The sequence below is a fragment of the Antedon bifida genome, unplaced genomic scaffold (genome assembly GCF_963402885.1).
Source record: "Antedon bifida unplaced genomic scaffold, ecAntBifi1.1 scaffold_72, whole genome shotgun sequence".
NCBI classification, from domain to species: domain Eukaryota; kingdom Metazoa; phylum Echinodermata; class Crinoidea; order Comatulida; family Antedonidae; genus Antedon; species Antedon bifida.
The window spans coordinates 1-16,473 of record NW_027616306.1 but is presented as its reverse complement, the minus strand read 5'-3'; the positions used below and the strand labels follow the sequence as shown (position 1 = coordinate 16,473).

Below are 16,473 nucleotides of genomic sequence, written 5' to 3'. Positions count from 1 at the left end.
ACTTCAGTTTACTGTGTTTCTGATGAATACACATTTTCAACATTCTCTTAATAATGTTAAACAGCTGTGTTGCTATTTATTATTACGTGAATGGCGATTCTCTCGTAAACAAAAACAATACTGTCATTATATGTAACCAATTTATCAGGACAATTCAAATGAAATTGTTATGCAAGTGTATGTTGTATAGTATTGAATACAAAAAAACAGACAAAACTTAATTTCTGAGCGCAGTTTAGTGGCAGCTCGACACAAAGGGTAAAAAAGTATTTAGTGTACAAGGCACAATATAAATAGAGTGAAAGCTAGCAGCTTAAAATCGTACTACACTATACAAGTCAACTATTATTATTCATTCATTTATTATTCATTATTATTAGTGATGCCATGACTTTTTTGGTACAAGAAAAATCCTGGTATATAAACTGAAATATGACATAAAACATACTGACCTTGTGCTAAAAGTCTACGTCTTGCCATGTAACCAAACCCACTGGCATTATTCATTCGTATAGTTACATGCGTCCGTATATAAAATGAGGGACTTGTCGGTGGCGTTTGAGTTGAGGTCGTTAGTAATCCGTGAGGCGCGGATCCATACCCGGAAGACAGGGGTGATCCAATGTCCCAGTTTGCTATAGTGTGCACTGGTGACGCCCTTTGCACGGGCGCAGAATAAGTCCTACATTGTGGTGGTATGCGTATATGAGATGGGCTTGGTGCCGACTGTGTGGAATGTGTTGGAGATAGTGATGGTATAGAGATTGGTGATGATATCAAAGGCGTGTTAACAGCTTGATCGGGTGTTTCCGATTGAAGGAATACATCCTCGTCTTCTTCGTATATTGTCTCATCATCTGTCAGATAAATACTCTCATTATCACTCTGCATCTTCAACGTATGCACATCCACGACAACCCAGTTGTCTTTGCGCTGCGTACCTTCTCCACCTCCACTTCTTCCTGGACTCTGTAAGCCTTTGACACGTGTTGTTACTTCCACTTCAAAATCGCTCATAATATGATTACACTCTGAAAATCAAAAAGAAACAAAAAAAGTTAGCATTATGTTCCGAATCTGCCAGAGACATATGTGTACAGTAGCGAAACATAACTGAATGGGAGAAGCAAGGATCTATGTTAAATGTCAAAGAGAAAGGAGCTACTTAAGATTTGAATGTGCAAAATCAAGTTTGTATAGCATATTGGTCTCAAAGGAAATATGTTCAATATTATCTAATTCTTGTTATTATTATTACATACTTAAATATTTATTTTGCTTAGACACAGAAACTGAGAAAGTGCAACATTGTGAAGATGCTCATCTGTGATTCTAAACACAGTTCTACTACATTATTATTGGTTGTTTAAGCCCCATTAAGCTATATGACGTACAGGCTACTGTCTCTTAATACCCAAAGATGGAATACAATGGTTTATTTTTAATTTCTCTGAATTGTTTTTGCAGTGAACTATCGCTGGTGCCGCACTATAAAATAGTTAACCAGACCTACATAAAATCTCAGTATACTTTTTATGTAAAATGAAACATTTGTTCAGTTAGCTGGAATACATTAAAAAAGACATTCAGCGCACATTTTTATGACATTAATGATATGATGTTCTGTTGATCTTTTAATTTTTTAACGAGTTTATGTTTTAAGTTTTGTTGATCTTCTAGTTGTAGAATTTGAAGTCTCACTAACATAGCTGTAGGCCTTCATCCTTCAACAACTCTTTGAAAACAACATTTTAACCCAAAAACTGCAATAAACCTTTTACAAAGGACACCATCTTTTTATGCTGTTTCTAATTATGTTACTACATGTCTAGACAAGAATTTAAAAACCTAGCAAATTATAATAATCCAATGACACACATAAATTTGATTTCTTTGTCATTATAAGTAATCAAGCGATGGCTTTTTTTTTTTGGAATAAAACATAAATAATATAATGTATCTTTTTATTACGCCTCATTATATTATAATATAAAACATTTTTTTTGGGGGGGGGTTCTACACATTGGAAATACCTTGTCACTTAAAATACTAAAAAAAAATTACCATATTTATTTATTCAAATTTCTGCCAATAAAACAAATATAAAAGGCAAGGAAAGTCCAAATGTAAATGTAAAATTAATTGAGCAACAATGTTGGTCCTAAAGTAATACTATTGATAAAATTGTATCTGGATTCATTATTGAAACTTTTTTTGTTGGTGAGAATTTATGAAATTACACTATAGTATATTTATTGAATTACATCACAACACATCATTGTTTCTGACACTTTTATGCTCATATTCTATTTATGAGCTTGTATGACTGTCCCAAGTTTCTCGTTGCTAAAATAGCGAATAAGAGGCACTACAGTATAACAGAAACTTTTGAAGAACATTAACATTGAATATCAATAGAAATTTAATTGTTCAAGTTTAAGATCACTATCATTAATACAGACAGTTAATCTAAAGCAATCCTAATTCTGGCTGTTCTGGATATTTCAATCACATGTTTTGTACCGAATCCTCAATGAGTTTAGTGTAAAAAGTTCTAATAGTAAATACTACACCCATTTTTAAGTTAAGATCATTATCACTAATACAGTTAATCTAAAGCAATGTTTATTTTGGCTGTCGCATGTTTTGTACGGAAATGAGTGAAGTGTGAACACTTCTAGATGAAAACACTACACCAATTTTTGAAGACATTTTATCTGGGCACCGGACTGGATGGAAACGAGGCTCAGTGTGGATGTAGCTTTCATCCTGGTCTTCATTAGAGGAAGAAGATTTTTGAGAAGCGCATCAAGTTGTGATGCGTAACAGTTGTTCTGTGTTTGCCTGGAGGCAACAAGTGGTGGGGTATTATCACCCGCAGACGGAATCATCAAAGCATTCAATTCAGACACTGTGAATCTTATGACAGGTGAAGTAAGCAAAAATGAAATAGATAAATGAATATAGTTATGATAGCTGTAGAAGAAGTCCACATAGAGGCTATATTATTATTACACAAAGTGTGTGATTGCAACGTACACAAGCAATGGTAATGTGTGTAATTAAATAGGGCAATAAAAAAAATAACAAAAATTCTGTGGAGGTGCAGTAAAATTAAGTTACTACACTGACATTCTTTAAATGTAATGATGACAATGAAATGGTGAAAAGCTAAATGGCTATTTTATAGGCCCAACAAAAGCTGGTAACTGCATGGTGGAAAGTGTATTTCCTATCAGACAACCAGATTTGTGCTGTTCTTGGGCAATAACAAATCAAATTCGGTTTTGGTTGATTCAGGGTAAAAACTTCTTATTAATTATAATTTTAGATAAAATGAAGCCAAATAATCCCAGTCACTAAAAAACATCAGTTTTATTCACAGTCATACAATAATTCTAAATATTCAGTATTGCTTCAATTTGAAAGACTGGACTGTAGACTGTAGTATTTTTTAATTGATAATTGACACAGATCATACTGGTTAAGAAAAATTACATTTTAGTACCTGGACGACGGATGAGCACATTGAATGGGCAAATTTGCATAACATTTGCATACAATAGACTATAGATATATATTTTCAAAGTTTAAGTATGCACTGTATATTTACTTTACACCCAATATAAGCACATGCTAATTGATAAAGCAACTATTCCTGTTTTGTACGCTCCTTTTTCTGGAAGAAAAACCCTCCGCTGGCGCCCTACAATTATTTTTGGGAAACAATAAATTAATTTTAATTATGGCAAGAAAAAGTACAATACATTATTCAAATTAATCTTTTATAAAGTGCTTTAAATCAATCTTCAACAAGTACACATAGTTTACCTTTTTAAATTAAATGGTCTTTTTGAATATGCCGCTAAGATGCAATTACACATTATTAAATCACTGAATTATAATGGTAATGAATGTAATAATCATTCAACCTAGTATTGGTCAAACATTTACAGTGCCGAGTATTTTACAATATGAGTTCAATGTCTTATTTGTGTCATTGTCCTAACAGATAGTTGATTCAATAAACTGTTTTATTTTTTTGATTTGTCTATCATCATAGGCAAATTCTGTAATGCAGCATCACATCAATTCTGTATTGCAATAAGGGTTTATAACGAAAATATTTAAATATCTAAATTTTTTCTAGATTTCTATTATTTAATAATTATTTCATTTACTTAATAATTTATAAATTCTATTTGTATTTTTAGTTGTTGTTACCCGTTATATTTTTTATGTTATTTTTTTACAATAGCATTGTAATGAGTCCATAATGATCAGCTACGGTTGGATGCACCATCCTCGTTAAATATTGTTGAAATAAAAAAAAGGTCCATAAATTCCCATAAATAAAATAGGTGTCTGTTATTTTGTTTGATATTATTTATTTATACTGGGCGCCCTCTTCAGTCAAAACTGGTCTCCCAGAGGGCCCAGTTATGATCAGTGGCTGTGATGTAATAGTACATCGAGTAACCCCCTACTCGTCTCAAAAGAAATACTAGGTTCTTTAAAGGAAAGGAACACCCTAATATTTTACTTAACTATTATAAAAGTAACCCTACCAACTTAATATTCAGAACAATTTATGTTGAAATCGGATTTGTAGTTTTCTAGTAAACAGGATTTTAATGTTGTTTTCAAGACTTTTGAAAATCGCCATCTTGTGCTCTAGGCAGTCTGTTTGTGACGTCAGATACGGCCGACGAAAATTTTAAGATTCGCGGTTGCATTCGGCGCTTCTATTGGCTAAGCGAATCCGCTAACATGATTGGCTAATAACGCGACATGCGGTCATGCAGGACGGCGATGACACGGTATGAGCATGCGCTGGCTTGGTAAACAAACCTTCGATCGATCTTTTCTTCTGCAAGCCAATTCGTAAATCTCTCAGCTATTGTTAATCTATTGTTACTTTTATTGCTAATTCCTTTCTTTTGTATACTGTACTGTGTTTATTACAATAATGGTCTTTTGTACAGCGTTTGGCTGCACAAATAAGACGGATTCTACAAAGAATGTCAGCTTTCATAGGCTACCTTTGAACCGACCAGTCCTGTTAAAGAAATGGCTAGTGAACATTAAGCGAGACAATCCGGTTGTAACGAAGCATGTTGCGGTATGTTCGGACCATTTTGAGCCTAGCTGTTTCAAACGGGATTTGGTAGGGGAATTAACTGGCAAACCTTCCAAACGGAGGCTGTTGGTTGACGATGCAGTGCCTACTTTATTTTCGTTCAACACGAGTTCTAGGCCTAGTAATTCTTGTAGTACTAGTAATAGCAGCGGTACCGCAGCGACAACAAGGACAAGGAAGAGAAGAATTTCGTCAGAGAATCGTAGTGCTAAAAAACAACGTGAAGAGGTACGTACTTACTCGTATAGACCTGACATATGGACCGTTAATAATAATAATTAATACACACTTGACACTATCTTGTTTATTTTCATATTAAAAAGATTTTAATTAGGCCTAGGATTATATATAATTTTCGTAAATCAAACAACAACTTGTTGATAAATTAATAACAATAATATTATTAAAATAAACAAATATTATTAAATTGTATTTTCCTGTAAAACATTTCCTTATTGGTATGAATTCAAAATGTTTTAATTGTTAATACTGTTATAATGTTTTTATTGTTAATATCGTACACAATGGCTGTTTTAACCGGTGCAACTGTATAACAATATGTTCAAATGATAGATTACAAAATCTGTACAATTAAAAGAAATTACAGTACAGTAACTAAAAGCAAGAACTATTTAAATTACATTTATTCTAGTATTAATATATTTAACTACTGTATAGAAAAACCAGATGAAATAATTTGAACATAATCAATTATTGTTACTTTTATTTTACAGCTGTTAACAGCAATTCTACAAGGAAATAAAAAATGTGATGCAGAGCTTACAGCATCAATAGATGTTCAATCTTTGCCTGAGCAGATGCCTGAGCCGATGTCTGACTCTGAGCCTGATACTGTTACCAGTATTGGGGTCCAAACAGATGGTGTTTTCTGCATCTGCCCAACCTGTCCTGCTCTACAGAAATTGGCGACCCCACAGACTGTGTTACATGACCATAATTATAGTTTGTGTGTAGAACGACCGGTACCATCAATTCCGGAAAGCGATTCATCTAGCAGTGACGATACTGAAAGTGATTCTTCTACTGGTGAAAGTGATGGAGATGATGAAATATATTTACCAGAGCTTCACTCTGAATCGGAAGAGAGTACCGATGATGAAGAGGAGCTGATATTTGAAGATAACATTGTCAAAGAGAAGAAATTTATAGTCTTTGAAAGTGCACTTGACTCTCTTTTAAATCGCACAATGTGTTCAGTATGTCAAGGTGGTGTAGATGATTTACAGAAATCACAGCAAGGCACTATGGTAAAAGTAAACTTTCAATGCACTAATGGGCACAAATGGTCTTGGCTGTCACAACCAATGCTTGGGAATATGCCAGCGGGTAATCTGCTAACTGCAGCCGCAATTTTACTAAGTGGCAGCACATACACATCTTTAAGTAAGCTTTGTCGAACAATGAATTTGGAGATGATTGGGAAAACAACCTTCCAACAAATTCAAGTAAAGTATCTGTTTCCAGTCATCAACAGATTTTGGGGAGAAATGCGCAAAACTGCTATTGAAACCTCCAAAGATAAGAGACTTAAACTTTCGGGAGATGGGAGATGTGATTCTCCTGGCTACAATGCCAAGTTTTGTACATATACTTTAATGGAACAGGAAACTGGTACAATTCTAGACTTTGAACTAATACAGGTGAGTGAGGTGAAAAATTCTTGCGCGATGGAGAAAGAAGGGCTCATTCGGACATTAAACCGATTAACAGAATCTGGCTGCACAATTGATACCGTAGCAACAGACAGGCATGTGCAAATAAAATGTTTAATGCGGGACAAATACAAGGAAATTAAGCACCAGTATGATGTATGGCACGTGGCTAAAAGTGTACGCAAGAAGCTGGCAGAAAACAGCAAAACAAAAGCTACAGCTGAGCTCGTGCCTTGGATACGGTGTATATCCAATCATTTGTGGAATTGTTCCCAACACTGCGGAGGAAGTGCCAGTGTTCTGAAGGAAAGATGGTTATCTCTTCTCCGCCATTTAACTGGCGAACATGAGTGGAAGGAAGGAGATGTTACCAAAACGTGTGGTCATCCTCCATACACACCAGAGCAAGATGAGCGAAAGAAGTGGCTCAAACCATCATCAAAAGCCTACAGAGAACTGGAAAGTGTTGTGATGGATAAGGGAATATTAGACGCATTGTCAGGCTTGACAGATTTTTGTCACACTGGGAACATTGAATCCTATCACTCAATGATGTTGAAATATTGTCCTAAACGTTTACACTTTCCTTTTAAAAGTATGCTCGCTCGTACACAGTTGGCCGCCATCGACCATAATTCAAATTTAGGCAGAGAGCAAATGGTTGCGTCGCAAGGCCCAAACAAGGGTACACTCATGTACACTCAAGCCTATTCCAAAATGTGCAAAAGATGGTCTGTTCGCCCAGTCTACGAAAAAAAGAGTTATTCATTTGTTTCTTTGTTGATGGACAAAGTTGTTGAGTACAAGCGTGATGGACAATCTCTGCCTCCTAGTACTCTACCACCATTGCCTGTAAACATAGCTCCAGTACCAAGGCCACAGAAAAGCCAGGCTATCAACCATCACAATAGTAGATTTTAATTGATTTTAACTTAATTTGTAAATATTCATATGCTAAATACTGTACTGTAACATGTAATACTGTACTAACAGTATTAATTCACATCTTCTTTCAGTAACTTGAAATAAATTTGGATGTTAATATACCTGTATTCTTTCGTATTTTTAATTGCTTCCAACTATAGTGCTACAGTTAAACTTGTCCAAGTCGAATTCAAAATATTAAACACTACAAAATTTGACATACAACATTCAGTCATATACATTTGACTTGGGCAAGTTGATTGTATTTTTGTAAAAGACTTTCCACTCAACAATGCAGATAAGCTAACCCAAGAGAGTGTAAAATGATTATTACAAAAAGAATTACACAATTTTGACTTGGGTGAGTGTATCTGCAAAACAAATATATTATCCAAAAATAACTTCTTACACATTTTTCTTATTTATGTACTTCTACAGAGTACGTCATTTATTTACACATAAAAACGGTTATCTGAAGAAGCAAGTTGCTTATGAAATAATTTATATTAAAATTACAAAAACAGACAAATGTATTTTAACTTCATCATTTAGCAGTTCAATGTTAACTGTCATTCACTGCATACTGAACCTCTGACAGGTTTTTGAAGCCAGTATAACATCCATTCGTTTCAGGATACATTATCCGAATCGCATTGACTACACAAGAAGGGATTACTTTTCTGACACGCTTGCCCAAGTGCTGATGGATGTAATAACTAAATTGTTGGTATGCTATCCAACGAAACTTCCTGAAAAAAAGTAATGTAAAAGATTGAAATTAAACAATATATTAATTTAATAGTCTTATTATGGGATAAATTCTGAAGTGTTTAATAGTAAATAAATCTCATCATATACGATGGATGCCTTCCATCAACCGTACAACTACGTTATACAACTACGTTATACAATAATCATTCATGGCTTTTGGGCGGCCTAGCCTATGCCAACACGAAAATTCGGTGCACCATCGGAGTCGCGCGCTTTTTCCCTGGCTCGACTAGGTCTAGGTAGGCCTAGGCCTATATAGCTAGCAGGAGAAGAGACTCACCGAAATACAATAAAACAAATATTATGGTGATATCTGGTATATTACGAATATTAATTTGTAAGTGTTTATTGCGGTTTTAATTTATACTGTATAGGTCTAGGCCTAAAGCTATTCCCGTCAAAATGTTTAGCGGTGTGTGTAGGCCTACCTGTTATCGAACGCACCGACTCTCCTGTCCCGATATCCCCGGACATGAACCAACATTGTATATGCCGTTTTTAAAACTTCTTCGTCCAGGCATACTTTCGGGAAATTAATTGTCTGACATATACATATTTCTTCGCCTTTGTCTTTCTCCATTCTTTTTTCAAGCTCATTACAACAAAAACATTCTTCAGCTAAAGGCATACTGATACACTGGCCGCAAGTACACCATTCTTCGACGGATTGTTTTGCTCGAGAATGTTCTTCTTCTTCTCTTCTTTTTTCCTCATCAGCACGACGCAAAACTAACTCTCTTTCTGTATATTCTGGTTCCAAATTTTCAGCATTATAAAAATTCCAAGCCATATTCCGAAAATATTAGGTATGTTAGGCTATTTAGTTGATTTTATTTATGGCTTTCCGCACTAAATACTGTACTAAAAACCATGGACGCTTGGATTTGCTTGAATGCGTCCACCTAATCTGACGTCACATAATTGCTCTTAACCTGTCAAAATGGCGCTGTTCAATTTCCGATATTTTGACGTTTAAAAGTCTATTTTTTAACTAAATTGCTTACTATTGTAACTTGAACCATTGTAATCATGTTTTTATTACATTTATCTATAAGTACAGTGGCACATTTAGCCCAGGGTGTTCCTTTCCTTTAAAAAGACATCAACTACTGTATCTATTAATTATTTTAGTATTTAAAAGTACAGTATAATATTATTAGTTACACCCTGCTTGTTTACGGAATACGGTGGTATTTTCTTTTTTTCATGGTATGTCCAATAATTTAGACAAGAAAAATTAATTCGTAAAACTATGGTACCACCAGCTACTTAACATACTTAAATTAAATTAACCATATGATTAGTAGAGACATTTCAATAAAAAATTATTTTAGTAAAATATGGAAGTCTAAATGGTTTTTTTTTTCACTTATGAAGTATGTTATCGAGCATAGGTCTAACAAAAACGGATTGATGTTGCCAACACAAAGAAGATGTGTACGCAGTTCATTACTTATTAACGTAATGATATTAGTTAATGTTGAAAAAAAAAATAACATAATTTCCCTTTATGCCATCCGCCGCGGTCACGTCACATCATACTCATTAACCGAAAGATGTCGAGTGCAGAAAAAAAATTATTTGCACGAAATAGTACAACAGAAATGATCTTCAATAATGACGTCATAAGAAAAAAAATCACTTGAAAAGAAATTCACTGATATACGTTTTCATTATTGTGTTCGAAATATTTTGAGTGAAAACTATAAAATTGTGAAAAGTGCAGTTTACCTTTTGGTTATGTAGAACGATTCTTGATATGCTCTCAATAAATAGCAACGGTTAATGGACTGAAGCATGGGTGATTGGATTGTATCGTATTGTATTGTTGCATTTATAACACAGCATTATTTTATTAATGAAATACAAAAAGTACATACCAGGATAACATTGTAAGTTTAATCAAGGAAATCTAACAACAGGACGCTGAGCTCGCCTTGCCAACATAGGAACTCGTAACAGTCCTTTGATCTTATGTCTGGCTGCGACAAATACAAACCGTACTGTGCACATTCTTCGCGACGCGACTGATCGTGTCGCAGCCACAGATAAACCTTTTAATCTCCAGAGCTCATCATGCTGTTGTTAGATTGCCTTGGTTTAATTCATGACATTAACCTTCAGGTTTTAAATTAATTACCAGGGTTGGTTGGTTCCACAATCGCTGATTCTGGTGATACAGTAAGAACCAACTTATAGAGCGGCTGAACCAAAGGATACCCAAAGAAATAAAATTGTTTTACGAAAATTGGTTAAAACACTGTCGCCCACATATAAATCCGTTTTATAAAAGTTATCAAAAAATGTAACATTATTATAGGACACACAAGCAGACAAGATATAAAAAACACCTTTAAGCAGCAGATGCCATATTACTTTAAAAACGCAGACAGACTAACTGCTTTGCAAGAGACAGGTATCCTTACAACTTGTTAACATATCGATGATAAGTTTTTCTCACAATTTTATAACTTGTAATTAAACTGTATAAAATGCCTATAAAATGTCTGTATATTTTTAGAAATATTAAATTGACCTTTTGGCAATGAACAGCAGGTGGTCAAAAGGAAATAATAATGTTTATTATGTCTTTTTACAAGATTCAATTAAGTCTAATACGATTTATTAATATCTTTAAAACTATGAATATTGTATATGAATAAATAGTATTGTGTTGTTTGTATGACCTTTAGATTCATGTGGGGGATTTCCCATGACCTTTTGGCCCGGCAGGGTTAACATGAAAAGGATGCCGCAATATGGAAGATTTCTTGTTTTGTAACATTTACGTAACAGGAATGTTCATCCGAGTCATGGTTGGGTGATTTTCCACTTTTTCATACAGAGTTTTCATCTTTAACTAATTTTGGGAGACGAGGTGTATTATGCGTGTTTAAACGGTGATGACATATTTTGTACGCGCACGTAATGCCTCCCCTCTTGTCTTGGTGTCTTAAAATCTTATACGGTTAGGGACCACGATCCCCGCAGACATCATGTTAATATAATTAAACACTAAAGAATATAATATTTCAATTTTTTTTTCTACAACTGAATCCAATATCAATTGAGAAAAACGAGATTATTATCTATTTTAAAATTTGTCCTAATTGTTAAAATGTGTTTTATGTTATGAAGGTAGACATTAAACCAAAATATATTTATGCATTTCATTTTATATATTTTATGTGCACTGTTCTCTGAAAATAGATTAAATGTATTAAAGTAATAAAAGCTCTTTTTTATGCGAGTATGTGGACTTATTTCGCTGTGTTAAATATATGTTTTTAAAAGGTGAACTTTTTTAGTAAAGTGCAAATTGTAAAATGCACTTGTTAAAAGGCGGTGACCTAGATTTTACGTTGCAAACATTTGAGGGTTTTAAATCTAGTGTTTAAAGAACATGTGTCTAGCTGTGTGTAATATATACAAAGACATAAAAACGCATTAAATGTCTTGATATCGATGCGTGATTACATAATACGTGCACAAAGCGCGCTTTAAAAAGAGTACTCCAATTTTCGCATAAAATATCTGCGCCCGCGTTTGAGATAGATAACGAACGTATAACGTACATCATAATTATTAACGAGTACAGTATGGGTTTCAAGAGAAAGAATAGCGCCCTCACCAAATAATTATTTTTGCATGGAATGATGGTATGTCGTCATTATGTGTAGACGGTATATTTTTTGTTTGTCAAACGCGAACAAAGACTGCGATGTAATTTTAATAAAGAAGAATTTGGAGGACTTCTAATCGATTTTCATAATGTACGCTTGTGTATTATTAGCCCTTTTATAAACAAACCGAATTACTGAGTGTTACTAATTCGTAGGAGGAGAAATAGTAGTTTATAACGGAAAGAAAAACCCAATAAACCCTCTCTATACATACAAAACCCCGCAGACTATCAAATTTATTAATGTTAATTTAACAATGTAAGTATTACTACTCGGTCGACAGATGTTTCCGACAAAATGTCATGGATATCTGTTTTTGAAGTGCCGCCGACATTTTTACTTAAAGGAAATCAGGCCAAGAAAAAATAATGATTACACTGTAATATTAATAATAAGTTGAAACATATATATGTAGTGATAGAACCCAGTTTTTTTTTTTGTTTTTTTTTTAATACAATTAAACTATATAATTAATAAGGAGTAGATTTTGAGGGAGTGAGAGAAAGGGGCACAAATTGAATCTGGTGGTGAAAAATATTATTTAAGTAAAATAATCCATCTTTTTTCCTAGCACTATTACAACTCCATATGCATATTTCTATTGTAATTTTTTTTTTATTATTAAGTTTACTTGTTTTTACTGTAATTAGATATTATTGGGAAATGCAAACAGACAGACAAACCGACAAAAAAGTTTACAATCATCGAGTTAAGAACGAGATGAATGCAGGCCTAAATCACACAAATCGTAACAGATTGTAATATAAAGGACTACATAAGAAAATGGGTTTCTGGGTTGTGAGCTTCCGCCGGGTGAACATTACATGATGATAAATAAATAGTAGGCTTATATGATTGTAATAGTCTTAAATAATGGATATGAGTTGTCCCCACATATATTATACTAACTGGCAGGTGTGTAAGGCCTATAGGATATTCAACGACAGGTATTGACACGAGCATTAGACATACTTCTATCTGATGTTCTTTATCCATAGCACAGATATGGAAAACAGTAACAACACATCAAATATAGCTGTTTTTTCTATCTTATAAATTTTCCCTGAAGGCCTTACGGCTCTTCGCACTAACAAAATAAACTTGAATGTAATTTGCCGCATCAATCGATTCTTCTGCAGAAAAAAAACGAATGGAGCCCGCTTTAATTTTACCTATACAAACAATACGTAGCAGACTGAGCCTTTTATGCCAATTATATTTTTGTATTTTCGATTTGTAATTATAAACCCGAGAGAGTTTACGGCTGTTCGCACTAACAGAATAAATGAACCAACTCCGCCTCTCGCGCCCCATCGATTTTTCCTGGCAAAATTATTTTTTTCGCTCTATCAGCCTTAGCTATTTTCTATTGGATAAAATCAAGAGACTATGATTGCCAGTGACGCCACGAAGTTGACGCACGCGTATTATCTTCGCGCACAATCAGTCACAATTAGTCACGAGCGTACAATCCGTAAATATTTTCATATCAGTATTTCAACGCACGCGTCTAATATGTTATAAACTTCAACGCGCGCGTGCTCACACGCTGGTAAATGATACTGAACATGTCCCGGACGTCTTAAATTAACGTTACAATGTTACTGCACTCTCTGCAGAACATTTTGATATCTTTGTAGATTGATGAAATTCAGTTTGTTTTACAGACAGGCAGGTGATAAACCTATTCATTTGTGGCTTTTAAAATCCAATTAAATAAAATGACTATACGCTTGTCTGATTTTTTTCTGCGTATACACAATATCCACGCATGCGCACGGTTAGCTGTTGAATGATGCGATGCAATGTAAAATAGCGGTATCGTGGACAAGGAATAAAACATAAAAATATAATCACAATATTCAGGTTTAATATTTGGTTAATGGAATTGAATATCATTAGTTTTAAAATGTGTTTTTGTTTGGTAATATATGTATTTAGCGGCATGGCGGTGAAACACTTGCTGTTTGCAAAATGTGTTAAAAACAATGGAGACATCAGAATAATGGATTTGTGAAAAATGTTTATAATTGCGGTGATAGAGTAAATTGCATAAAAGCACTGAATAATCTCTTCCATACAATGTTTATTAATGCACGAATATGTATTTACAAAAAAACATGTAAATTGTAAATGTTATTTTAATATGACTATCATAAAAGAGAAAATGATAAATATTGTACCCGTGTTTAGAATATTTACTGTATATAAATGCATTTAAGCTAATGTTGTCAAAAGTTAAATAAAAAAAGTTAAGGCATCACATGGGTATTTCTGCAATACATCAAACATTTTATGTGGCCTGGATAGACACAAGCATATACACCTGTTTGAGGGACCGGGAAACCCCTATAACTTTCTCGTGAAACGAACGAGATATTCAACACTATGGCCAACCCCTATTTAGGGGACACCCATATTAAGGTGACACTTTGTTTGGTCCTAAAGGAATAGGGGTATAGCTTACGCATCTCGTGTTGTTGGTTATTTGAATTATCCAATTAGAAAGAACTTTTGCCTGTTTCTCAACGTGAACCTCAATAGTGCCACTAAACTAGGCCTACATCAGTCCCGTGTACTTTATTAGAAGCAAGTAGTAGAATTTAATGAATAATAAATATTTAATTATGTATATTTTAATAGGATTCTGATTATAAATTCAGATATTATTATTTTAAACACGAATTAAAATTCATGCTTGGAGATAAAATGGAAGAAATAATTAAATAAAAAAAATAAATTAGCATTTATTGCACCAACACTGAGAATCGTAAAATTCTAAGTAAGCGGAGAAAAAAAGCTGATATACCATTTCTCTGTGCTTTCAAAATATATATGTTTTTGTCTCTTGTTGGCTATCAATATTTTGGGTTACTCACGTGCAACGTAAGTGTAAAATCATCTTACCATCATATACTAGTATTAGCTCTGTAATCGCGTGGAGTCCCACGAATACTACACGCATTCTAGCGTGTCGTTCCTATGGTAACGATCGTGATTCAATTACTAAGTTGTTACTTATTTTCTTCTATCGCGTAAGAAAATGTAAAAACATGACATATTTTTAAAAATTCAATTCTCATCCACATTATATCGAACAGGCTGTCGTAAAATATTAAATCATGATCGTGTGTTTTTAATTGGAGCAAACTGCGTACTGCGTAATAGCTTATACGTGTAACTATTACGGAGATAATAAACTTATTCCCGTTTTTTTTTCAATTTGCATTTTTACACGAATAAAATTAAATCAAAGAATGTGTTTAATTAATAAATTTACAGCGCCAGCCAGCAGTGTTTACTCGAATCACAACAGTCCGTGTAGCATAAAAATGGTGTAATGTAAATAATACAAATATGTTTCATTTGTGTATTGAATTATCGTGTACATTATATGCCTACAATAGGTATATATGTATGTTGTATAATTTAATCTAATTTGTAGTATAATAGTACGTGGGTAAAATGGATGTCCCAAACTCTTGCTATCGACGAAATTACAGCATGCAATAAAACTAAAAACCAATTAAATGGCGATAAAAATAACAAAAAGAAGCGAAGTCGTTTATCATTCATAATTCCTATACGTATTATAGTAACAACCGTGTAATAACGAGAATTACTTTGACCTTTGACCTTCCTTCAGTAATACGTGTCTTGTCTATTCCGCCGGGTTTCCGTGGCTCTACTAACACAGATGTCGTTGCTTAGCAACTGTCGGCGGTGCCACTCAAGATATCGTCATGTGAATTAACCTTTGACCTGATGTTTTCTTCTTTCTTTAATGTTCCCCCTGATTCTTTATTACAATAAGGCCCCAGAACACTCATTTGTTTAATGTAATGTTTTGTAGTTATCGTGCTTTCATAAAGTAGCCTATATAACCGCTTTTACATGCCGCGAAACGTTCCACACAAAAAAGAAATAAAATATGTAGAAACTGGTCACTCCTTCAATGCCTGCTGTTGCAATTTACATTTCGTTATCTAAAACGAATCTTAAGTATATATACATATATAATTCCGTTATTGCTAAACACACATTGCTGACCAACTTCTTGCATACAACTACCAACTTATAGGCCCAATCGTTGCAGCATGTGTATAATGTATAAATCTAAAACGAAATGTTTGAGTGCCATAAAAAGTGGAAAGAGGCTTGCTGGATCCTCCTTGTTTTGTATGTATTACAAACACAAATTGTAGTTACTTAAAAATTTACATAATTGCATAATAAATGAGATAACAATTTAGATATTGAGGTGGCACCTGATGCAGGGTTC

At 33.8% G+C, this 16,473-nt stretch overlaps 3 protein-coding genes across 3 annotated transcripts; 1 reads left to right on the top strand and 2 right to left on the bottom strand.

The window, feature by feature from the left end:
• Positions 1-452: 452 nt before the first annotated feature.
• LOC144858574 (uncharacterized) lies at positions 453-1,075 on the bottom strand (the record flags this gene model as incomplete). Its single annotated transcript, XM_078714688.1, has 1 exon — positions 453-1,075. A coding segment is annotated over exon 1 (565 nt), but the record flags the coding sequence as incomplete, so codon positions are not given.
• A 3,862-nt stretch (positions 1,076-4,937) lies between these two features.
• LOC144858576 (uncharacterized) lies at positions 4,938-7,734 on the top strand. The gene is made up of 2 exons (XM_078714691.1): positions 4,938-5,368; positions 5,875-7,734. The coding sequence occupies exons 1-2, from the start codon at positions 4,970-4,972 to the stop codon at positions 7,732-7,734; spliced, it is 2,259 nt and encodes a 752-aa protein (XP_078570817.1). The 5' UTR covers positions 4,938-4,969.
• A 466-nt stretch (positions 7,735-8,200) lies between these two features.
• LOC144858575 (P2X purinoceptor 7-like) lies at positions 8,201-9,337 on the bottom strand. Its single transcript, XM_078714690.1, has 2 exons — positions 8,937-9,337; positions 8,201-8,486 (listed from the first exon to the last, which is right to left on the bottom strand). Exons 1-2 carry the CDS (start codon positions 9,296-9,298, stop codon positions 8,300-8,302), a joined length of 549 nt encoding a protein of 182 aa, XP_078570816.1. The 5' UTR covers positions 9,299-9,337; the 3' UTR covers positions 8,201-8,299.
• Positions 9,338-16,473: the final 7,136 nt, after the last annotated feature.